We start from the raw sequence: 22,645 nt of genomic DNA, 5'->3' as shown, positions 1-22,645 counted from the left end.
ATAATGATTCAATTTTTGCGACATTGATTAATGTAACAACAAGTGAATTTCATCAGTCTTACATTGTATAAATTTTTACTATTTTGTAATATATTTACGAATACAAACTAGACAATTTTTTTACATTCTAGAAATGAAAACAGATACTTCACATGTAATTTAAACAAGTCAGTGCGACGATTTTCACTTCTATATCAATAAAATATTGATATAGATAATATATTAATTTCCTATTAATAATTGCAGTCGCAGGAATCGAATCCTGTCCCAGCCTCTCCAGGCAAAACACCGGGCGGCATCTCTCCTTGTCCCTTAAAGATATTAGTGTAAGATGTTTTCAAATAATTTACGTGACCTTGTAGTGATCTTATCCGACCTTGAGCTTGCTCAAACGCCTCGTTTAAGTTGTTTATTTGACCCTGCATTTTCTGTCTTATCTAAGAGGAATAAAGCAATAGATAAGTTAAATTAATGTCTAGAAAGGAATGTCAGCTTTTTGAACGATAAATTACTTCGTCTCTATCTTTCTGTGCAGCTCTTGCGGTAGCTCTGCACTGAGCCAATTGTCGTTCCATTTCCGCAATTTGGCTTTGCATCGATCTCCTTACAGTTTCACATCTTTCTTTCGTTCTTGCTACTTGTCTCGCAGAATCTTCTCGAATCTTTAATATTTATTAGAATTACTATATATTTTCCAATGAAATATACAATAATATAATATAATAAATAATAATACCTGTTCAAGCATTGCTGTCAACTGTGTAACCTCGTGCATTTTTTCATCGATGCGTTTCTGCAATTGTGCTTCGTGCTCTTCAAATCTTGCAAGCGTATTTTTCATACGTTCATTCTCATGTCGTAGTTCAGTATTTCTTCTTTCTAATTCATCGAATCGTCCCGAACCGTGACCTCTTTCATCCTAAATACATATATTGTTTACAAACGTACCGTTTTTTTACAAGACCAGAACTGGCAGAAAAATGTGAAAACATTAACCTGCAGTGCTTGATATTCGCTACGCAAAACGTCCAATTGATTTTGCAATGTTTGAATTTTATCTTTGCAACCTATAACTTCCCGTGAAAGATCCTCGCAGTTGCGTTCTGCAACCAAACGCATCTGTTGCGCTTCCTGTAGTTTCACTTGTGTTTGTTTTAGAATATCCGGCAACGGCGCAAGTTCTGCGAGTTTCTCTTGGAACTGATTCTATTCGAAAGATAGTAAAATGTATCAAGATAATCATGCACACGTAAATATTTACGTACTTTCACTCTCCCTATTTCCAAGGTGACATTTTCATTCATCCGTGCGTTATCCATTTCCATTAGATCAAGTTGTCGCCGTTGTTCTTCCACTTGTTGTTGTGCCTGTTTTTACACAGTTACTTTTATATTTACCTATAACAACGTATTTAAAGGAAATATAAGGTAAAAAAGAACCTGTAAATATTTGTTTCGATAGTCCTCCAACTGAGCGGCTTGATCTTGAATCAAGGATCGTAATTCTTCAAGTTCATCTTGAGCTTCTCGGAAACGTTGCTTGAAGACGATCAAAGTTTGCTCTTGCTCAACCATCTGTTCCTTAAAACCTAGTTTTAAATTAATTATATTGTTATAATATAAAACATTGAAATTGAGAAACATTCCAAATAATCACCTTCGTATTTTTCTTTCTCAGCTTCCATTGTCTTCAATCGTTCTTGAGTGTCTACGAGTTTGATTTCCAACTTTTCTTTCTCTTCGATAGATTCACGCGTTTGTTGTTTCAACTTGTCAGCATCTGTTCTTAAACACGAAACCTCGCATAATTTGTTTTTGTAATCATCTTGAAGACGTGCATATTGTTCGCGTAGGTCACGTAACTGTTGCTGAGGACACGTGCTAGCGCCCTTTTTTTAAATAGCTGCTTTAGTTCATGTTAAATCTTTTTCTGAAGTTCAATCTTACCATAGGAGCGTTTATGCAAGGACCAGTACAGGTTGCAGAAGGAGCAGGTGGTATCTACGTACGACGAAAAACGATCTTATATGTTATGTAATATATCACACTTAATAAAAATAAAATATCTGAAAATTTTCGAAAAATATATTTATTTCGTGGAAAATTATTTGTGACATTTCAACAATTTTATCGGCATGCGACATTTCATCTTTGAACGTTTACCAATCTTTACAATCAAGTTAATCGAAATATTGAATAGATACCTTAGGAAGAGGTATAGAAGGCGATTGTGTAATTGGAGCCGAACACGGTACGTAAGGAGTCGCGCTTGGTGGCTGCTGCATGCCCAAAGATGGAGGAGGACAACAACCACAAGGCGCACAAGGGCCAGTACATTTCAGCAACTTGCGTTGTTGCTCCAATTGTTGACGTTCTCGTTGAACATTAGCAAGCTCTATCTGCATATTACGTACTTCGCATTCCATGGTACCCAATTGTTGTTCCTATAAAATATACAAATAAATAAACATAGAAATTAAACCAAACTTGCAGCATATTTCGAAGATGTACTAGCTGTTTGGTACTGTTCCCATAGGCCGCAAGTTTGTTCTCTATTTCAGCGGGGCAAGATCCTCTTGGAGGAGGTGGTGGTCCTGTACACAGTGTTTTAACCGCGGCAGGACTTCGACAACACATATCGATTTGCGAAGAAGAATCACTTGTAATGCAAGCTCCTGTTATTGACGCACCACCCGCGAGTCTCGGTGAATCTAAAATAATAGTATTTATTAATTTTCAATACACAAAGTACTTTCTTTTATTATAATAGACATAGCTCACCTCCGCTAGGTAAATATGTATGATTCGGCCTCACTGAAACACATTATAAATTTTATTTTTAATATTAAATTAAAAAAAAATTATACAAAGGAAAATCTTAAAAACTTTGTCATTGGGATACAAACCGCATACAGTATTTGCGATTGGTGACAAAGTATCGGCGATTTGAGGTTGAAGACAACACTTGCACCGACAATAATCGTCGTCTTGCTGTAACGTAGTGGTGTACGAAATCGAACGTAGAGGAGACGGACTTGACACTTCGGACGAAATTCCACCTGGGCAACAAGGTGTGTAACAACAAGGACTAGTGATTCGCTGATTCAAGCAAGCTAATTGACGTGTCAATTCCACATTTTCCTTCACAACTATTCTCATTTCAGCCTGCAACCCGCATACCTTCCTCTGAAGACTTTCAACGGCGGTATCCTTTTCTAGCAATGCTTCTTCCAATTTGTATCTAACACGTCAGTAAGTTAATTTTTGTAACAAAGACAAGATCACATGGTTTATGTCAACATGCTTCTATTAGCGACAATCTATGCAATCGTCGTTAAGGAGACTGATTAGTTTTCACTTTTTTTTTATCGATTTTCTATTTTTTTTTTTTTTTTTATGTCGAGAAACGACAGATAATTTATGAAACTCATAACTGTGTAAAATGAAGTTGTTTCATAAAACTTACTTGCCACCTTCAAGCTGTGCATTTTCCAATACCAATTTTTCCTGCATAGTTAACGATTCTGTTAACTTTCCAGTTAAATTTTGAAGACATCTATCTTTTCCTTTCTTTTTACTATCTGCCACAACAATCTTTGGAATTTCATCCTCCGTAGTTCCGCAAACAATCACTCTTGGAAGCCTAGTTAAACAATAATACAAATTTTAAAAATGTATTCTAAAAAAAAAAAAAATAAATGATATAACATACCTATCTTCTGGATATTCTATTTGAGGTAAGTCGAAGCGTTCTCTAAGCTTTTCTATCTCTATGTCTGTCTTTTCGTCTACCATATCTATTTTCTCCTTTGCTATTTCAAGTTCTTCCTCTTCGGTAATGATCTAGAAATTATTTTTCCTATACACTTCACCGCGCTACTTGCTTCGATGATCGATAAAGAATACTTACGGCGGTGGGTCTCATAATGGGTTGCATATTGAACATCCTAGCAAAAGTAGTACTCGAGATATCGGACACGCCTAGTACTCGTTGTATTTTCCGCGTTATCTGCTCAAATTCTGCCAGTTTTTTCATCACTTCGTCCTGCTTCTCATGTATTATTAACGTATCTTCGTCGGTTAAATCTTTTTTCTATAATACAAAGCAATCCTTTTTAAATCTCGATGTTCGATGTTTCGAATTTCAAATTTCATTAGTTTATTATTTCCAGAACTATTACAGTTGTAAGAGCGGCTATTTCTTCCTTTAGCTGATCAATTTCTCTTGCAAGAACGACGCAACGTTCATCCGCCTTCTTCATTTCCAACAGTACAACGCTATCAGTCAACGGAGATGAACTCAATATCGATTCATGTCGTCCACCAGGTTTAATTGGCACACCTAAACAATGCATAAATTGATTATACTTTATACATTTTTTTGTATTATCTTATTGCATTTTTTCTACCTTTTGCTGAATTTACGATATCATACCTTCACCGAGACCGGGAGGAAGCGGATACGGTGGAGGCAGTTCTTCCGTATCAATTCTTGATACCGGTCTTGATACCGATTTTGCTACAGATTCTGTTCCTTCTTCCTCTTCCTTTTGTGGTTCTTCTTCTTCTATTGGTTCTTCTTCTTCTATTGGTTCTTCTTCTTCTTTTGATTCTTCCGCTTCATCTTGAAGAGCTTCGTCAACGTTTTCTTCTTCGGCCATGCTTCATAATTGAATAAATTTATTATAAGATAATTCAATGTTAACAAAATGTTCTCGAGAACTAAATAATTTTATACTTTTTCTGTGAATCGCTTCCCGCTTGATCCGAATTCTCGATTTCTTCTAATTTTAGTGGTTGAAAATTCGATTTTTGTTTAATCTCCTTCGATTTGTCGTTATAATCATCGATTTCGTAAGTCTACCCAAATTATTTTAAATTAGCTTACAACAATCTATCGATTTCCATTTTCAAATACTAGTGAATATACTAAGGAGTTACTTATTAACTGTTGCATAATTTGAATACAAATAATACCAAAATCACACCCGGTTAAGAATGTGTGGTTCAAGATCCACTTGTTGCAGAAATAAAGATTCTACAAGGGTTTTAGAATGCTTGGAATTTCTTGATTTAAAAGGTAGCGCGTGACCCTCTTGATGATACTCGATTGCTAAAGAGCATATGTCCGGTAAATTTAGAGGCTTTTTCAGATCGAACAAAGATTCCAATGAGCTGAACGTATCTCTCTTCAACGAAGACTCCCTGTATTCCGTACTTTTTTTTTGTAATTTTGAGCTACCTCTTTTCAAACGTTTCAAATCATGAAAACTTTTGGTTTTAACAGGACAATTATCGAGCTCGCGAGCACGAGGAGGTGTCTGTGAATTCCTTGGAGAACGAGATATATTCCACGTACACGGTCTCCGCTTCTAAATTAATTAAATCGTATTTTTAAATATTTGTCTATTTTTGAAATGTAATTAAATTTATCTAACATTTTCTTTTTATTAAATACATTCTACGTGAACAGATGATTCTTCGATGTTAAAGAAAGTTGCAAGTATATACATTAAAAATTTAACCAATATTTTACCTTCATTATTTTACCTTCGATACAACACCGTTGCTTCGCTGAAAAACACAAGGTCTTTACACAGCTATAGTAGATTCAAGAACAATGATCCCTTTCCTCTCGTTTATTCACTGAAGAAACGGTATCGCTATCAAATCGCGTCGAACGATTTCTCCAGTTTTGTATCGAAATTATCTTTTTTTTGTTTAATTTTTATAGATCTCGAAACTGAAATACATGCTATATTAATGTAACAATCGATGGATAAATTTGTTAAATTGTCAGAGAAAGTAAAATAAAACTCAAAATATGACACTTACTCGGAAAAACCTTCAATTTCTTCAAATACGAATATGAAGCATACGTCTTTTATTTTTATGTTACACAGCTACATATTTAAACTTATCAACTGTATCCAAGGTATATCTAACTATGTATTTATACAAAAGATATGTATAAAAAATCAGAATTGTTCTAAATTTATAATAGTGACAAATAATACAAAATGAAAACATTAATTAAACATTAATGTTAAAAAAAGTAAAATTTCTTCAAATTAAAGATGTCGGAAGAATTGCCAACACCATGGGCATGAATGGAAAATACAAAGTTTTTTATTTATTGTATATTAAAGTGTTTGTAATAACTAATGTAATGAAGGAATTGAATAGTGATTACTCCTGAGATAGATGTAAATAACATTTGTAAATAACATGATTTTATTGATATAAAAACAGTACATTACACGGTCTTACAAAAATTGGGATGACATCTTTCACGATTAGGTGAAAACGTTTGCGAAGCAATAATGTTAGATTAAGACATTAATTATTAGAAAAAAAGCATTTATTGCTTGACATTGTAAGTAATACGATTTTAGAATCGTTTTGTATATTTGATTCTTATGGTAATATATTCATTCACGAAAGGTCACGAAATGTCTGTTGTATACAAACAAACTTATTGCCATATTTGATTTATTATGTTTCTTGCGAAAAATATATGTACATTCTTATCTTTAAAAAATTCTAGTTACTTATAATAAAATAAGCACTTCCAATACTTACCTATAGATAGATTGCTTTTGATTTTTATAAAATGGAGGTTATGGAAATAGAGGGTAAGTATTAACAGCATGTCAAATAAACAACGCTTAACAGGATAAGTTGTATCAAGTAAAATCATGTACATGTGTGATTGAACATAAAAATAATTAAAATATTTTTTTATTTTCTATGCTATAAAGAATATAAACCATATTAGTCACTTTTTATGTTATAAATTAAAGAATAAAGAGATTTATATATATATATGTATATATATATATATATATATGTATTTGTATATACAAAAGTACAATTATTCATTCTAATTTTGATAAAATATTACAGCAGAAGAAGGAGAAGCACAAATGGAACATGTAGTAGAAGGTCATTCTGAAGAATCTGATAATGATAATGCTGACGACTTAGAAATCCAAGTTCAAACAGAAGATACAAGTAAGTTCATTTTAAATTTCATGTATGTTGTATTAAATATATAAATATCACATTATTTAGAAAATAATATTGCATGTAATATTTTAGAAGACAATGATGAAAATGAAACAAAAGCAAAAAAGGCAAAAGAAACAACTTTAAATGAATCTGATGTTGATTCTGACCAGTCTTGTCCAATATGCATGGATTTATGGACTAGTTCTGGGGATCATCGTTTGTGTTGTTTACGATGTGGACATTTGTTTGGATATAGTTGCATTTTAAGATGGTTACAAACTTCTTGCACTAGTGGCAACCGTCGTTGTCCACAGTGTAATAGGAGAGCTGCTGTGAAAGATATCAGAATGTTGTATGCCAAAAAGTTAACGTCTATAGATACCAGCGAATTGGATAAATTAAAAGAACAATTAAATAATGTTAGTTCTGAAAAAAATCGTATAGAAATGGAACTTTCAAAATATACTTTAAGACAAAAGTTATTTGAACAGCAAATTGCTAGTATGAGGAATAGGATCTCTGAACTAGAAAGTCAGCAATCAGAAATAAATGTTCATTCTTACCAGAAGATTTCTAAACATATGATTAAAAAGTTCCATTTAGATCGATCTATAGAGATATGTAAGGACGGCGGTTGCCGTGTATTAGACTACAACCCATGGTTTGGATTCCTAGTTGTATCTCAGAAGTCAACTAATATGTTATTTTCGGGTTATGGTATTAAAAAAATTGACTCGGATAAATTTCAACCACGTCAATTTATTCTTTTACATAATCAAGTTATAAGAGATATTACATTTAATACAACTCAACATTCGTTGCTGCTTAGTGTTGGTTTTGATAAATGTGCAAAATTAATGGATATTCAAAATCACATTATTTTGCATACTTATCAAACAGGATCTCCATTGTGGAGCTGCTGTTGGTCAGGCAATAATTCAAATGTATTTTTTGCGGGTGCACAAAATGGATCTATAACACAATTTGATATTAGACAAACTTCTGGAGCTGTTGAAACTTTAGACAATGCAGGCGACAGATCACCAGTAGTTTCTCTAGCAACAGTGCCTTTTAATCCGGGTAGCGGTATTAGTCGAGGTGGATTCATAGCATGCCATTTGAGTACATGTTATGCTTATGAGCAGAAAGACTCAAAATATTTACCTAAACAAATATTCCTTGAAGGTCCGTTTATATCTGTGTGTTACGATCAAAAGAATAATCATACTTTAATATCTTCCCGACCAAATGCTAGACAGCCTCATGCACGACACATAGTATGTACTATAGAAAAAGACAGTGAGGAATCAACAATTTGTAATGTAGTACATACGTTCCATGCTGGTAATTCTCAACAGTTATTGTCTCGACCATGTTACTTAAATATTGAAAATGATACATTAGTTGCTGCATATCAAGAATCTAGTACCAGTATATCATTATGGAGTGTATCTACTGGAAAACAAGTAAATAGTCTTCCTGTTTCTGATCCTGTAGTGGATATGTGTGCAGTTGATGTTAGTAATAATTTATATTTAGCAACACTCTCTTCAAAAAAAGTTAGAATTTATAATCATGGATAACTATCATTACTATGGAAGTAAATAAAAATATCTCATATTTTTTCCATACACATCATACATTTATAATGTAATAGATACATGATATAACTAATAATATCGTATTTGTTTTTACATTAAATTTAAACAACATTATTTTATATAAAATTGTGTGTTGTCAAAAAAAAGTAATGATACAAAATCTAAACTCGTAAATATGAAACATAAATTTTCTTATTAACGACAATGCAAAAATTTCTGTATACACAACTTGAATTACCAAAAAATACTAAAAGGAAATTTTTATGTTACCATTTCCCATTTAAAGATACACATGTTTATCGCTGTGCATATATACAATGAATATTTGTTATATAAATATTTTTCTACCAATCTAAAAACTGTTTCAGTAATTGTCCTGCATACTATTTCAAAACAGGATAATAATATTAAAGATAATTATATATTTATATACTATTAGATAATATAACTAATAATATACAAATTTATTGAACTCAATAGATAATCAAGATATTAAAATAAGGAAATTTTTGTACAAGTATCCCTATTATTTTTATTAAAAAATGTTATTTATTGATATTTTTGAAGTATTAAATTACATTTAGAATCTATATAGCTGCTGTAACCAATTATTTTCATAAAATACTTCATGTGTAATTAATTTTTTATATCTGTAATTATAAATCAAACAAACCAAATAGTATAATCTAGTAGTACACCTCTAACACAGCCTCCGCATAAATTACTAGAAAATGTGAAAGAAAATTTAAAATTCCTATGCCAGGAATACAATATTGTTTAAATATATTAAGAAAAATCTATGTAACTTGTAGAGGATAACACATATAATGCTATACAAATAGTTCTTTTGAACAAGTTTCAAATATATTCTACATAGGCTGCTATCTTATTAGAGATTTAAGAATAATTAGTGTCTTAAATTATTTAACCTGCAATTCTTCACAAACAATATAACTATAAATTTCATTAAATATTTTTAATCTAAAATGGTTTTTGAAATTTCATAAGCTGGAAGTGTCAATGTTATATGGAAGTATCGATGTCATAATTTCTGATAGCTTTTTATTATCAACTTTCAACTTATGTTCATTTAAAAATCAAATTTGCTTTGTACCATTATTCTTAATGATGTAATAAATGCAATTTTTAATGTGGAATGTACATCTCCAGCTTCGAGTACAGAAAACTATGCATACGTAAAAAGATATTTATAAATGATAGTAATAGTAAATTATGAATCACTAAAACATAACCCTTCACCAAAAATGTACAGAATTTAAATATCAACAGTATAGCATTTATGTTTATCATTTTTTTTACAAATCCCTTTTAACGCTAACAGGTTGGTGTCTATTTCAATAATGTACAATCAGATCTAAATAGATAAACCTCTTTGTGGCTTAAAGAAATCTACTAAAATCTAATAATAAAAGTATAAGCTAATCGTGGTTTTCATTTTAATGTAATAAAGCATACAGAGTAGATATTGATTTATAAAAACAAAACGAAAAGTTTACTAAGTACTATTTCATGCAAACATTTTTTCACTGAAAAGGAAAAAATATATCACCAAATACAATGACATAAAGAGAAACGCCCAATAAGAAATTTAGAAATATACAGTAATTTGTACAAAGAGATTTAATAAATGTTTAACATATAAAACTATGTTTTTGTTAAAAAGAAAAAAATGATAAATGCATTATGGCTTAAATAACATTTTTAAACTTTTAATAAACGTAAGATGAAGAATGACATACTTTTCATACAGTTTTTTTTAAGTGTGCTATTAAGTTGGACTTAATAGATTTTATTAATTACTGTTTCTTCATGCCTATTTTACACGTTAAATAAATGAGTATTGTTTAAGGTTATTGAAATGAATTTCCTGTGAATTTTTTTGCCATTGAAATATTGTCGTTACAGGTGCTGAATTTGATTATGAAACTGCTATGGTATCAGTAATTGGGCATGGTGTTACAGAAGTTTTGTAATGACAAAATGAGCAGTGCTTTTATATGACAGATTAACTATACAGTTATCACTAACTGAAGAGCTGCTCAGTGGCACGTTCCAAATCCCAATTGTATGAAGATAAAGCAACTCTTGCATTATGTTCCTCAATACCCATATCTGTTAGTCGCCTTATTTTATCATCTAAATCAGGCATCTTTGCTGGTCCTGTAAATAATTTTAGTGTTTACAGAAAAATTGCAATTACATGTTACAATTAATTCTCTACAATATGCACTTACCACCTGCATATACATATGTCCAATGTTTGGCAGTTTGACGAAACATTTCTGGATGCTCTTTATATTGCCTAGCCACTACTGCATCTTGTGGATCATCTGGTTCTGCTGCAGATAGTAAAGCTTGTAATGATAGCAGTACTGTACGTAAAGTCATAGCAGCAGCCCTAAAAATCAGTATAAGAAATATAAAATATATTTCAAGCAATATTAAAATCATTGTTTTTTATCTTATTTAACAGAATTACATACCACTGGTCTTTCAATATATCTAAACATATAGCACCTGTTACGGAAGATATATTAGGGTGCCATATTTTTGTTATGAATCGTACCTATAAAAAAATTATATGCTTACTGAAATATAATAACTAAATCCCAAGAAATATATATAAATCAATTTTTTTACTTATGATTGCAGAGTATTTGTAGAAAAGAAACTTTAAATATAAAATTGAAATATATGATAAAACAAAGAACTTAGAAAATGCTTTGTCATGTTTTAGGTTATATTAGCCTGTCTTAACATTAAATAATACAAAATTATTACTTTAACATATATTAATCATATTGACTTACAAAGTGCTTACTTTAGGAGGATTGAAGGGATATGTCTCGGGAACTTTAATCTCGAGCACAAAATTACCTCCCTCATATGGTGTATCTGGCGGGCCCGCTATCTCACCTTTTAGTTCAGTAAAACTATCATTTACCAATTCGACTTTGATTGCACATTTTGCAACCTATAACAAAATTTAAACAGATTACTAAAAAGCACTGATATTTTCATTATCAGTTTACATTACCATTAAACCTTTTCTACAAGATACATACTTACATGAGTGAATATGGCTACAATTTGCATGAAACAAAATTAATCTTACATTTTTTAGATCTATAAACAAATGAATAATAAAAACACAAAAGTCAATAACATGAAAGCATAATTGTGGGTTATTATACTGCAATTGTCTAATGTATATTAATACTTAATCAGTTATGTAACTTTTTATACAAATTACAAAACATATTAGTTTTTATCAAATAACAATATTCTACAGAAGATGGTATTGCAGTGACACATGTAAAATAATTCTTCAAAAACTGTGTGCAAGATATAACCAAATGACCTATTGACATTATCATCTGATACTGAATTGATGTAATATTTTATAGTGATAATTTACCATATTGTTACAACATAAAAATTGAGACATTCTGGTGTAATCTGCCCCTCTATAAACATGTAGAAGTGATAAATGAAAACAAATATTCTTGGGCACATAGAATGGATCTCTCAGAACAACACAAGCGCAAACGAACATGTCAGTGCTCACAGAAATTTAAGGGAAATGGTACGTATTTAAACAAAAGATTTCATAGATGAAAGCATGTTTCAATCATTAATCTTATATTTAAACACAGAAAATATGCATTATTTTGCATAATTGGAGTTACACATTAGTTCATTAAAATATCTAAAAAGTATAGAAAATTTATTCATAATTTTTTTTTCTCGAGCAAAAATATATGGTAGAAATATTTTTGAACGCAACAAAACAGTAACGTTTTATTGGTAAATTTCGATGAGTTTAAATGCTGATGACAGTCAAGAATACCATACAACAGGTGCCTACGCTTTGTTCGCGGTGATTTTATCAACCAATGAATTGCGGCACATTTTTGTCACGCCACACATGAAATTTCTTTGGGATAGTATAACATAACTGTACGATGTTGTTTAGCAATTCTAATAATTATATCTGGAGTAAAAAACAAACGATACTTTTTAAAATTATAGGAAGCTATTATTCACTCACCTCCTCGCTTCTTATAACCTCTTTAAATTCGCGTTGGATTCTCAATGCCGCGATGTTCGCCATAGCTTCCGAATCGGTGAGACAGTCAGTACACTGTCATCGTCATTCGAATAGATTAACGAAGTTCGCTGAATGCGTCAACGTGCACAAAACCTTTAAGGTATTAGTATTTGGGTTTACTCTCTCTCTCTACTTAGAAAAACGAACGTTCTAACTCGTGTTCTATACTAAAATCTCCGCTCACGGATACATCCAATTTATCATTTAATCACTGCCGGCGCCACATTGATGAGAAAAGTTGACTGTCACTCGCTCGTATTCACCCTTTTGAATTTTGTCTACGTTCACGTCGTTGCTCGATATGGCGCCAATTTATAAATTATGGAAAAATGTAAATTTTAATAATAATTCAATTATTTGTAACTTATTTTTATCTTCTATAAAAACATAAAAAAGTGTCTCACATGTTTTTATATTTACACCAAAAGAAATATGCTGTAAAAAAATAACAATTTTAATTATCGAGATTATAAATTAATATATAAGATAAATTAAAATTTACCAACAAACTAAACTAATTCTTCACTTACTTCGAATTACACATGATATAAAACTAAGCAAAAAATATAGTTGAAATCTTTAAATGATTTGTAAAATGTGTAATTTTAAGTATTATTACATTATAAAATTAGTTATTATCATGCCCCTTAAACGTACGGTTAAATTACTGCAATAATAACATACGTCATGAATAACATTTATAAAAATGTCATAATTTTCATCAAGCAGTAACATAATCTTGTTGATATTTCTTAGTCTATTATTTTTTTAACGGAAAAAAATATACGATAAGAAATGCATTTGCGCGGTTATGTCCAACACTCGATGGGCGGAGTATAATAGTAAACATCACATCCGGTTTTAAAAGCGTTCTCTGATTGGATAGTCTCTTTGTGGTTTCTGTTTTAGTGATGCCTGTGTCCCAGCCAGTGCGTGCTAAGAGTTTGTTACGCGCAAACTTAGAAAATTCTCGCGGGCGACTTTTACAGAGCAGAATGCCAAACATCAAAGTCTTCAGTGGCACATCGCATCCAGATTTGGCTCAACGTATCGTTGACAGACTCGGTATTGACATTGGAAAAGTTGTCACGAAGAAATTTAGTAACCTCGAAACATGGTAATGGTTGCATTCACCGCTATAACCACGTTATTGTCATTAGATTAAACTCAAGTCCCGACCACGTGTCATTTCAAATCTTATTGAAATTCCTCCTTCCTGGTATATCGTTCCATAAAGCGCAGAATATTTTTATCACCCTTGTATTGCCATTTCCATATATGTACCCGTTAATTCATCAACCCTACCAGAGTACAAACAACCCTGTCGCGCAAGGCCGGTTTTCTAGTATACTACCGAGCCGCGATGTTTAACTTGAAGGTCAACTAGTACAATTATTAATACACATTCTAATGATTTCTGACATTAATGTATACTTCTACATACATAATACAGTACATAATTCTATAGAGTATTTTAACTTGTGTGTAAACATATGATAAATACATTTTTTTGCTATGTTAGTACTTATACATATTTGATTTTTATCATAAAGTATACAATTTTTTAATTGGAATAATTTTAAGAATAAAAGAAATCAAGTATGTAGACTAAAATAAGTAAACTATATAGATTTTACTTTTCTGCTTGCATATGTTAGAGAACATTTATAACTCTGATTTGTTGGTATATTAAGAATAAAAAGTAAACAACAATATCTCTAAATTTGTATGTAAGTCGGCTAATATATAGCACAAATTTATATTTATATGTGTTTATATATAATATGTTTCACTAATATGATATTAATTATATTTGTTTTGTTCATGCTCTTATTAGTGTGGAAATAGGAGAATCTGTTCGTGGAGAAGATGTATACATTGTACAAAGTGGAAGTGGAGAAGTAAATGACAACTTGATGGAATTATTGATTATGATCAATGCATGTAAAATTGCTTCTGCATCTCGAGTAACTGCTGTAATTCCTTGTTTCCCGTACGCAAGACAAGATAAGAAGGATAAGGTAGGACACATTGATAAGATAATGTGTTTTATTTTTTTACCTATTATAGTATTATGCATAGAAATTTAGTAAAATACAAAAAACTGATAATACTTTGAAATAATCAATAAAGTTTAATTCATTTAAATTACTTATATTGCCTTATAATTTTATTACTATTATGTGGTGTATCTTATAAGATAAATGTATGCACTGTTTATATTTTACAAACATATTTGTGGAAATCTTATACCAAAACATTTTGTTTGTTTAGATTACATATGATGTATAATGTATGATGGTAAATTTAATTTACACTGTACTGTGATACTTGTTTGTCTTGCCGTTATTGACTATCCAACAGTAGATTTATCTATAAGTACCTATTTGCATATTAATGCATATTTATATGTAAAGAAATTAGTAAAATCAATTAATTATTACCTTAAATGAATCATATAAAAAAGGTGTAAATATAAAACACTTATATAACAAAATAACTTCTAGGAACTATGTTTTAGTGAATCTGGTACTCTAGGTACATAATAGTCATCTTGTTGATTTATGTTATCAATTAATATGATTACATTGCTTTACACATGCAAATAAAGTAAATACTCCTGTAGGGAGAAAAATGCTATGCTTATAATTTTTATAAAATGATATAATAGTTACATTCCTAATTTAACCATGTATATATATTTTTATTCAAATAATTATTTATTATGTGCTTATTTCTCTTAAACACTTCTGACATAATAATAACATTATATACATATTTCAAATAATTTATCTAATAAGTTGTGGTTTTAATCAAAATTGTCTATTTTATATCTTCTGTAGTTATGAGTACTGAAAAGTTTGATCCCCATAATAAGGAAAATATGGCTTGCTAAAGAAAAAGTTAATTTTTTTTATATGATATCTTCACAGGGTGGTGATGGACGTGACAACAGAAATTCTAAGAAACAAATTATCATGAAGTCAAACGAGTGGAAATTCAGGGTAACTTGTAGCGGTCTTTTTTTGCTCTATTCACTTTTAATAGCTTTGCAACAGGCCAGTGGAGTAATATCACTTTTGGAACGCAAAACATGAGTTTTCATCATCATACAAAATATACATATTTATAATATTTTGGCTTACATCATTGAGTCATACCAAATAGTAGTCTTGTTTAGCAGGATTACATTATTTACTATATTATACTTATTTCTACAAAATCATAACTAACATGAATTAATACTAATATTTAATTTTGACATATTCTACAAGGGAATGATTTAAAGTTTCAGATATATTATCTAAACACTTTAAATATTTTATTTAGATATTCATTGCATGTAAATATACATGCAAAATTTCATATTTAAAGAAACAATGCACTGGAACTATATGTATGTCCACTGTTTAGCACATTTCTTTCCATATATAAATATATAACATAGTATGCATGCAACAAATCAAGGATTACATATAATGTTAAAAAGTATTAATCATTCATCTTATACATTTTATGGGGTTGCTTGAAGATATGAAATACTAGGGAATAATGATATATGCATTGTTTAATGCAAATACTTAACTCTCATATTCTTCTTGCATGAATTAATTTCTCAGAAATACAAGTATTTTAATATATATATATATATATATTATATTAAATATATTTATATATATTGTAACATTACATTTTACAAAGTGGCACATATTAATGAAACAAAATTTCATATAATTTTGCAATAAGTAATTAACAAAGCTGTAAACAACAAATATATTGTAACTGAAGCTGTGTATTTAGTAATTATCAGAAGGTTATCAGAAGTTAGATAACCCACATGAATATTGCAAAATTAATATCGCAATTCATCGAGGGGGGCCTTCCGTGCATTCATACTATAATATTTACCATCATTGTCTACTGAATGCAATTTATTTTAATAAATTTACTGGTATCCTTTTTAAGATGTTAATAACAAGTCGCCACAACATTTTATAAAGAAATAAGCACAATGGAGGCATATTGGTTTAATGAAGATTTAATTAAAATAACACAATTATTATTGTTATCAAAATGTAATCTTTGATAAGTAATCTCCAAATACAATAGATTGTAATGAGGAAGAAATATTATTATTAAAATAATTCTTGTCAAAAATTCATTTTACTTTTACATAAATTTCTGAATAGTTGGGTATTTTCAGGATTTTGTGCCCGACCTCTCTACAGTGAGTATAAGAACAATAAGATTGTAACGTTTGTCGAGTGTAACGTTTGTAATTATAACTCGATGAACAATTTGAGTTGTTATATCATTCTTAGTTTTTTACAAAATTTTCTTTGTAGGACTAACAAAACTCATATATATTGCTATATAGCACAATGGTATCCCCATGAATGAATGAATGAATGAACTATTTGGTCATAGCATATTGATACCTGTATGAGAGGGCAAAATATTAATATAATAGCATTCTACATACATTTTTAATAATCTATATACACATAATGGGATACACACTTGTATGTTATATGGGTACTAATTATTATGTTGCTAAATATGTTGTTGTCCAAGTATACTACTAATCATGAAATGCCTATCTTCTTAATGAAATAGTGCTTTGACAAGATAAAATTGTGATTGTGTTATTTAGGCAATAGAATGTTATGCCAATAAAATGATTTGCAAACAGATATTATTTTTTAAATATTAACATCAATTAGCTTCTTTGAAACATATTTATTACAGATAAGTTTATTAAGATAATTTTATCACTATTACCTTTCTGAACACAATGCATTTGTGTTTGTTTAAAGAATTTCACTGTTATTATAATATCAATGGTACACCAATATATTTATTATATATTTTGGTCATAACTGCAGAGTTCTATAACTTTATTTTATTTTCCCAAATGTCCTTAAATGTTTTCATGAAAAATTACGGTATCAGAATGCACTGTGTTCTGTATTGTAATTTATAAGTTTGAATTTTGCTTGACTTACATTTTCCTGTTGAATCTAACTGGGATGCATTTGCAACATATTGTTTTCGTTTTTATCTGTATGTACACACATACAATATATTTTTAACGAATATCTCAATACATAGCCATTGTATTCATATTTTGTCCCCTCCAAAGAAAGAATTTTCTATTGTATAACATATCTTTTATAAAAATATATTTTGAATTATATACTCCTTCATTTATTGACCTTATAAAATGCTTTCTAAAAGGTCTTGAAAATTTTAATGGCAATATTTTCAAATTGCAGGATATTTCCAGTTGCAAATGGACTTCAGAGATTCATACAATTTCATAAGATTAAAATTAGATTTTATCTTCTTTTTTCAGAGTCGTGCGCCTATTTCAGCAAAGTTAGTAGCAAATATGTTGTCAGTAGCAGGAGCTGATCACATTATTACAATGGATTTGCACGCTAGTCAAATACAAGGATTTTTTGACATTCCAGTTGACAACTTATTTGCTGAACCAGCTGTTTTGAAATGGATTAAAGAAAACATTATAGAATGGCGAAACAGCATCATTGTTTCTCCAGATGCTGGTGGTGCTAAAAGGTAAAATTTAAAATTAGCATTAATCTAAAGCAAATATATTAAAGGAAAATAATTTCAACAGGGTAACATCTATTGCTGATCGACTAAATGTTGAATTTGCTCTTATACATAAAGAAAGGAAAAAGGCGAATGAAGTTGCTAGTATGGTATTAGTTGGAGATGTAAAAGACAGAGTTGCTATTCTAGTAGACGACATGGCCGACACTTGTGGCACTATTTGTCATGCAGCAGAAAAGCTTTTAGAAGCTGGAGCAACAAAAGTATATGCCATTTTAACACATGGAATTTTCAGTGGCCCAGCAATTAGTAGAATTAACAATGCATGTTTTGAAGCTGTGGTAGTAACAAATACCATTCCTCAAGATGGCCATATGCAGGATTGCCCAAAGATACAGGTAGATGAATAATTATAATATATATTTAACATATTTATATATTTGTATGCTTGATTCTTGTATTGGTATATTTTAGTGTATCGATGTATCAATGATGTTCGCTGAGGCTGTAAGGCGGACTCATAACGGTGAATCTGTATCGTACCTGTTTTCAAATGTACCGTATTAGATGAAAATCTTCCTGATAATATACTCTTTCAAACTATGTAAGGAGAATGTAATCTTTTTACATCTGTTTACTGTTATTCTTAGTTTAGTTTAAACTAATTTGCCTATAAAATCAACTTGGGATAAGCACCAATATCCCGTTTTTAATTTGGTAACTATACATATCTTTTTTTCGATAGACATGTGTAGAAAGCAAAACATTAAACAACTAAAACATACTATATTGTCCATTTCGGAAAAAAAAAGTTAATAAGTAATATATACAAAAAGAAGTTACAGAGTAAAATTGCTTAAAAATAATTAAATTTTCGCTAGATTGTCACTTAATACGCAGAATACATCATTTTCCCATGTAGGACATATAGTTATTATATTGTTTAACTTAAATTGTATAATTTGTTATTGCGATATGAAATGAAGTAATGATCCTAACAGTTGTGTAAAACTGTATGAGGACAAAGGGTATCGTAACGAGTGCAAGTAGCCATTTATACGATATATATATATATATATATATATATAATTAATTACGCCGTAGAGGCATATCTCATTTTTTACAGACATGTAAAAATTTGCAATATGTATGTACAATTTATCAACTGATAAGCACATCAGAATAATTAACTTTTACAACTCTAGTATGATGTATTATAATATTTTAATACATTGTGTACTATGTTGTATACAATAGAAAAATGATGTCAAAAAGACATTGTATTATTTTCAAGTATCTTTTACTACTACAATTTTTAAAAATTAACGAGCAAGTCACTATTTATATGAATATATTTCTATTACCGCAAAAAATGATTGTCTCATTTAATAGAGGAAAGTGATTTTATAGTTGGACTTTGTATCAATATGATACAAAAATATAAATCAATATAAATACAGCAATGTTTACATGCAAATTTTTCTTAATTCAGTAAAAGATGCTACCTGTTGATGAATTGGATATTATAATAAATATCTTTAAAAAATGCAATTTTAATTCTTTATTATTATAATAGAAAAATTATGTACATGATCATTTTACTATTAATTTACTATTAATATTTTGGATATATTGATTAAATATTTAGAAATATTTTATTTTTTCAAAAGTTATATTATGTATAAAATCTAACTGAAACAAGCTTTTACTTCACTAATTAAATATTAAGTTGATTTGTTTATTATTATTAATTATAACATATTGACCTACGGTATATAAGTTGCATTATAATACTCGGATATTATTATACACTATTGAACGGAATACAACTAATAAATATTGTTCGTTATATTGTAATTGAAATTGTAACAGTCGATTGTAAAGAAGTTATTCATGACATATTTCTTAACTACAATACCAAATATTTTGTTGATATGACTAAGATTTTATATACACTTCAATATGATAGAAATATCTGATTTAATGTGTAACTTAATTTATAGTATTATGTGCAACAATTTATGATGATTAAATTGTGTAATTTCTATATTCAAAATACATAGTACGCAAGGTTTTTATAATTCGTTTAGACATACATTTGTGAGATAACTTCTTAAAATAATATAAATTAAAACTTTATCTAAGTACAAAACTGTTCTATTTACATGTCATTATGTGTAAATAAAGATATAATTATAAAACTTTTATATCTGTAAAGAATGTATGCTAAATATTACTTTCAACAATTTTTTAATATCTTCAAGTGAACGATACTATCTTAAAATCATAATTTTTTTATATCTGCCTTGTAATTTTTGTTCTTTTAGATAAGATTGTAATACAAAAAATTTATAGAAATATACGAATAAATAAATTGAAATTTTTATATGTTTGTACATAAGAAACATAACGAAATTTATCGTTATACTTTATAATTTTGTTTATGATTTGCAATGTTCAGGTGGTAATGTTATATCAAAAACTACTGGTGGATTACTTGGTAAATAATTTAAATCACACGTTGATGCATTTACATATATGATTTTCCCATCAGATGAGATGCCATACCCTAAAAATTATAAGCATGTAATTCATTTGGAATAAAAAAAAATTTTATTTTGTACCTTCATGTATATGACCAAAAACATGATACTTTGGTTTAACTCTATTTTGAACTGTAGAAAGTAACTCAACACATCCAGCTCTTACGCCACTACAACATAAATCTCCATGACCTACAGGAGGTGTGTGTGTTACAAGAATATCTGTGTCTGATGGTATCATTTCCCATTTTGAAAGGCATGCTTCTCCACGAGGTACATTAAATGCCCACTTACAAAATTCTGGTTGCCTAAAGTATAGGAAAAATTTATTAGGAAACTATGATATATAAAATGTCTTTATAATACAGAAATAAATACTTACCATGGGGTACCATATATTTTTATTCCATGTATTATAGTTTCTGAATCTTCTAAATAAGTGCAATTTGTCAAATATTCTTTAACGTTCGCGGTCTGTATTGCTTCTGCAAGAGTATCCTTAGACATTCCTAATGTAGGTATATTGTCAAGAATACTGGTCCCTGTATGTTTTTGACGATTTCCACTGGTTTGTAAAGAAAAGGGATGAGTAAATGTGGGATCAAAGCTAAGTTCATGATTACCAGCTATAACGATTTTATTTTTATGTGGCAAATTACCTACAACAAAATGATTATTATTAACTAATGCTATCAAGCTAAAAAAATGAGCTTTTTTATTTGACATTACCAATCCAATTATTAAATTCTATGACTTCTTGTAAACTACCACATTTTGTAAAATCTCCAGCATGTATAAACACATCTCCCATGGGTATATCGAATTTTATGAATGGTGTTAATGAATGAGTATCACTCATACAAACAACACGGAGCTAAAATATAATGAAATACCACAATAAATTGTTTTTTTTACCCTTAGTATTATAATACCATACGAGTTTTGTATATTGGCTATTATAGGTTAGATTCAACGGATGTTTGTAATAAAAATGATGACAAGTAATTTAAACTTTTTACTTTATCATTTGCTGCTTCAGTTGTTGGAAGTTTGGTATTTATTTTAATCACTTTTTGCTGCTGTGACAGTTCACGCCAAGCTGCTGTAGGATTGTTTGTTAATGGATGAATATCTATCTTCATGCTGGAGAGATTGCAATAGTCGCTTATCAATTTTAGTTATTATTATAGCAAAAAAATGAAATTAGTATACATAATACACTAATTAACACACAGCTACTTTTCTACATACATTAGCTTAAGTTCATGTTGTACCTTTCACATAAAAATATTAATTACTTGGTCGACAAAGACGATTCAACATCGACTGGTAGATTTATTTCCCTTCCTTATGCGAATTTAAACGATTATAGTTTGTTATTTTGTTCATAAATAATGTTATATTTTTTACAACTTATTATTCGTAAATTAATTAAATAAACACTTATTAAATTATTAAGTAATTTAAATCCAGTTTAACGCAATTCTTAAATCTTTCGAAAATATTTAAATGTCGAAGAAGTGACCAAAATTTTCGCGCCTTCTCATGTATATAAAATTAGTATTTAAATAGTTTTATCAATATTAAGATTTCATGTTAAAAAATAAGTCTCATGTATAAAAAGAAAATTATAACTGTGAAACATACTTAGTCTACAAATATATATTTACCAAAAGAAAAAGATTATAACAAATATTAAAATAACCAATCAGTTATTTACTTCCAAAGCTTTATACTAGATTTACGATATATATATACTTTCGCTTTATGTACAACATACAG

At 29.4% G+C, this 22,645-nt stretch overlaps 5 protein-coding genes across 13 annotated transcripts; 2 read left to right on the top strand and 3 right to left on the bottom strand.

The window, feature by feature from the left end:
* Positions 1–47: 47 nt before the first annotated feature.
* On the bottom strand, positions 48–5,967 carry LOC126863752 (uncharacterized). The gene is made up of 20 exons (XM_050614227.1): positions 5,835–5,967; positions 5,536–5,742; positions 4,988–5,371; positions 4,738–4,859; positions 4,435–4,661; positions 4,181–4,341; positions 3,910–4,092; positions 3,712–3,842; positions 3,466–3,642; positions 2,906–3,240; positions 2,781–2,813; positions 2,511–2,710; positions 2,204–2,443; positions 1,657–1,888; positions 1,440–1,588; positions 1,266–1,367; positions 997–1,206; positions 737–919; positions 513–662; positions 48–437 (listed from the first exon to the last, which is right to left on the bottom strand). The coding sequence occupies exons 2-20, from the start codon at positions 5,539–5,541 to the stop codon at positions 234–236; spliced, it is 3,429 nt and encodes a 1,142-aa protein (XP_050470184.1). The 5' UTR covers positions 5,542–5,742; positions 5,835–5,967; the 3' UTR covers positions 48–233.
* Positions 5,968–6,081: 114 nt separating this feature from the next.
* Positions 6,082–10,684, top strand: LOC126863630 (E3 ubiquitin-protein ligase RFWD3-like). Of its 3 annotated transcripts, none has more exons than XM_050614012.1 (3): positions 6,082–6,205; positions 6,906–7,013; positions 7,101–10,684. In XM_050614012.1, the coding sequence occupies exons 2-3, from the start codon at positions 6,926–6,928 to the stop codon at positions 8,591–8,593; spliced, it is 1,581 nt and encodes a 526-aa protein (XP_050469969.1). In that variant the 5' UTR covers positions 6,082–6,205; positions 6,906–6,925; the 3' UTR covers positions 8,594–10,684. The 3 variants fall into 3 exon arrangements, with proteins under 3 accessions (XP_050469969.1, XP_050469950.1, XP_050469959.1); XM_050613993.1 differs by having other exon boundaries at positions 6,084–6,634; XM_050614002.1 differs by having other exon boundaries at positions 6,085–6,375.
* Positions 10,321–13,150, bottom strand: LOC126863718 (ubiquitin-conjugating enzyme E2-22 kDa). Of its 2 annotated transcripts, none has more exons than XM_050614153.1 (5): positions 12,684–13,150; positions 11,454–11,606; positions 11,116–11,198; positions 10,867–11,030; positions 10,321–10,792 (listed from the first exon to the last, which is right to left on the bottom strand). In XM_050614153.1, the coding sequence occupies exons 1-5, from the start codon at positions 12,744–12,746 to the stop codon at positions 10,656–10,658; spliced, it is 600 nt and encodes a 199-aa protein (XP_050470110.1). In that variant the 5' UTR covers positions 12,747–13,150; the 3' UTR covers positions 10,321–10,655. The 2 variants fall into 2 exon arrangements, with proteins under 2 accessions (XP_050470110.1, XP_050470120.1); XM_050614163.1 differs by lacking the exon at positions 12,684–13,150 and adding an exon at positions 11,702–11,743.
* Positions 11,754–20,706, top strand: LOC126863675 (ribose-phosphate pyrophosphokinase 1). Of its 4 annotated transcripts, XM_050614100.1 has the most exons (8): positions 11,754–12,218; positions 13,653–13,860; positions 14,581–14,764; positions 15,677–15,748; positions 16,948–16,971; positions 18,100–18,323; positions 18,385–18,718; positions 18,795–20,706. In XM_050614100.1, exons 1-8 carry the CDS (start codon positions 12,152–12,154, stop codon positions 18,885–18,887), a joined length of 1,206 nt encoding a protein of 401 aa, XP_050470057.1. In that variant the 5' UTR covers positions 11,754–12,151; the 3' UTR covers positions 18,888–20,706. The 4 variants fall into 4 exon arrangements, with proteins under 4 accessions (XP_050470057.1, XP_050470062.1, XP_050470058.1 ...); XM_050614105.1 differs by lacking the exon at positions 15,677–15,748; XM_050614101.1 differs by lacking the exon at positions 16,948–16,971.
* LOC126863705 (metallophosphoesterase domain-containing protein 1) lies at positions 19,867–22,490 on the bottom strand. Of its 3 annotated transcripts, none has more exons than XM_050614128.1 (6): positions 22,115–22,490; positions 21,883–22,006; positions 21,593–21,737; positions 21,246–21,522; positions 20,945–21,171; positions 19,867–20,889 (listed from the first exon to the last, which is right to left on the bottom strand). In XM_050614128.1, the coding sequence occupies exons 2-6, from the start codon at positions 22,003–22,005 to the stop codon at positions 20,762–20,764; spliced, it is 900 nt and encodes a 299-aa protein (XP_050470085.1). In that variant the 5' UTR covers position 22,006; positions 22,115–22,490; the 3' UTR covers positions 19,867–20,761. The 3 variants fall into 3 exon arrangements, with proteins under 3 accessions (XP_050470085.1, XP_050470092.1, XP_050470101.1); XM_050614135.1 differs by having other exon boundaries at positions 22,138–22,490; XM_050614144.1 differs by having other exon boundaries at positions 20,974–21,171; positions 21,883–22,490.
* Positions 22,491–22,645: the final 155 nt, after the last annotated feature.

Source organism: Bombus huntii, chromosome 1 (assembly GCF_024542735.1).
Source record: "Bombus huntii isolate Logan2020A chromosome 1, iyBomHunt1.1, whole genome shotgun sequence".
In the NCBI taxonomy this organism is placed as follows: domain Eukaryota; kingdom Metazoa; phylum Arthropoda; class Insecta; order Hymenoptera; family Apidae; genus Bombus; species Bombus huntii.
This window is presented reverse-complemented; position numbering and strand designations above follow the sequence as displayed.

Coding starts and splice junctions, on each gene's coding strand:
- LOC126863705 (XM_050614128.1), bottom strand. CDS start 22,005: ATGAAGATAGATATTCATCCATTAACAAACAATCCTACAGCAGCTTGG. Junction 21,738..21,882: donor CTGAAGCAGCAAATGATAAA/GTAAAAAGTTTA, acceptor ATTATATTTTAG/CTCCGTGTTGTTTGTATGAG. Junction 20,890..20,944: donor TTTTGGTCATATACATGAAG/GTACAAAATAAA, acceptor TATAATTTTTAG/GGTATGGCATCTCATCTGAT.
- LOC126863630 (XM_050613993.1), top strand. CDS start 6,613: ATGGAGGTTATGGAAATAGAGG. Junction 6,635..6,905: donor GGAGGTTATGGAAATAGAGG/GTAAGTATTAAC, acceptor AAAATATTACAG/CAGAAGAAGGAGAAGCACAA. Junction 7,014..7,100: donor AGTTCAAACAGAAGATACAA/GTAAGTTCATTT, acceptor GTAATATTTTAG/AAGACAATGATGAAAATGAA.
- LOC126863675 (XM_050614100.1), top strand. CDS start 12,152: ATGGATCTCTCAGAACAACACAAGCGCAAACGAACATGTCAGTGCTCA. Junction 12,219..13,652: donor ACAGAAATTTAAGGGAAATG/GTACGTATTTAA, acceptor TTTCTGTTTTAG/TGATGCCTGTGTCCCAGCCA. Junction 13,861..14,580: donor TTTAGTAACCTCGAAACATG/GTAATGGTTGCA, acceptor TGCTCTTATTAG/TGTGGAAATAGGAGAATCTG.
- LOC126863718 (XM_050614153.1), bottom strand. CDS start 12,746: ATGGCGAACATCGCGGCATTGAGAATCCAACGCGAATTTAAAGAGGTT. Junction 11,607..12,683: donor AGGTTATAAGAAGCGAGGAG/GTGAGTGAATAA, acceptor ATTTTGTTATAG/GTTGCAAAATGTGCAATCAA. Junction 11,199..11,453: donor ATCCCTTCAATCCTCCTAAA/GTAAGCACTTTG, acceptor ATTTTTTTATAG/GTACGATTCATAACAAAAAT.
- LOC126863752 (XM_050614227.1), bottom strand. Junction 3,643..3,711: donor ATAGAATATCCAGAAGATAG/GTATGTTATATC, acceptor TTGTTTAACTAG/GCTTCCAAGAGTGATTGTTT. Junction 2,444..2,510: donor GGAACAGTACCAAACAGCTA/GTACATCTTCGA, acceptor TATATTTTATAG/GAACAACAATTGGGTACCAT.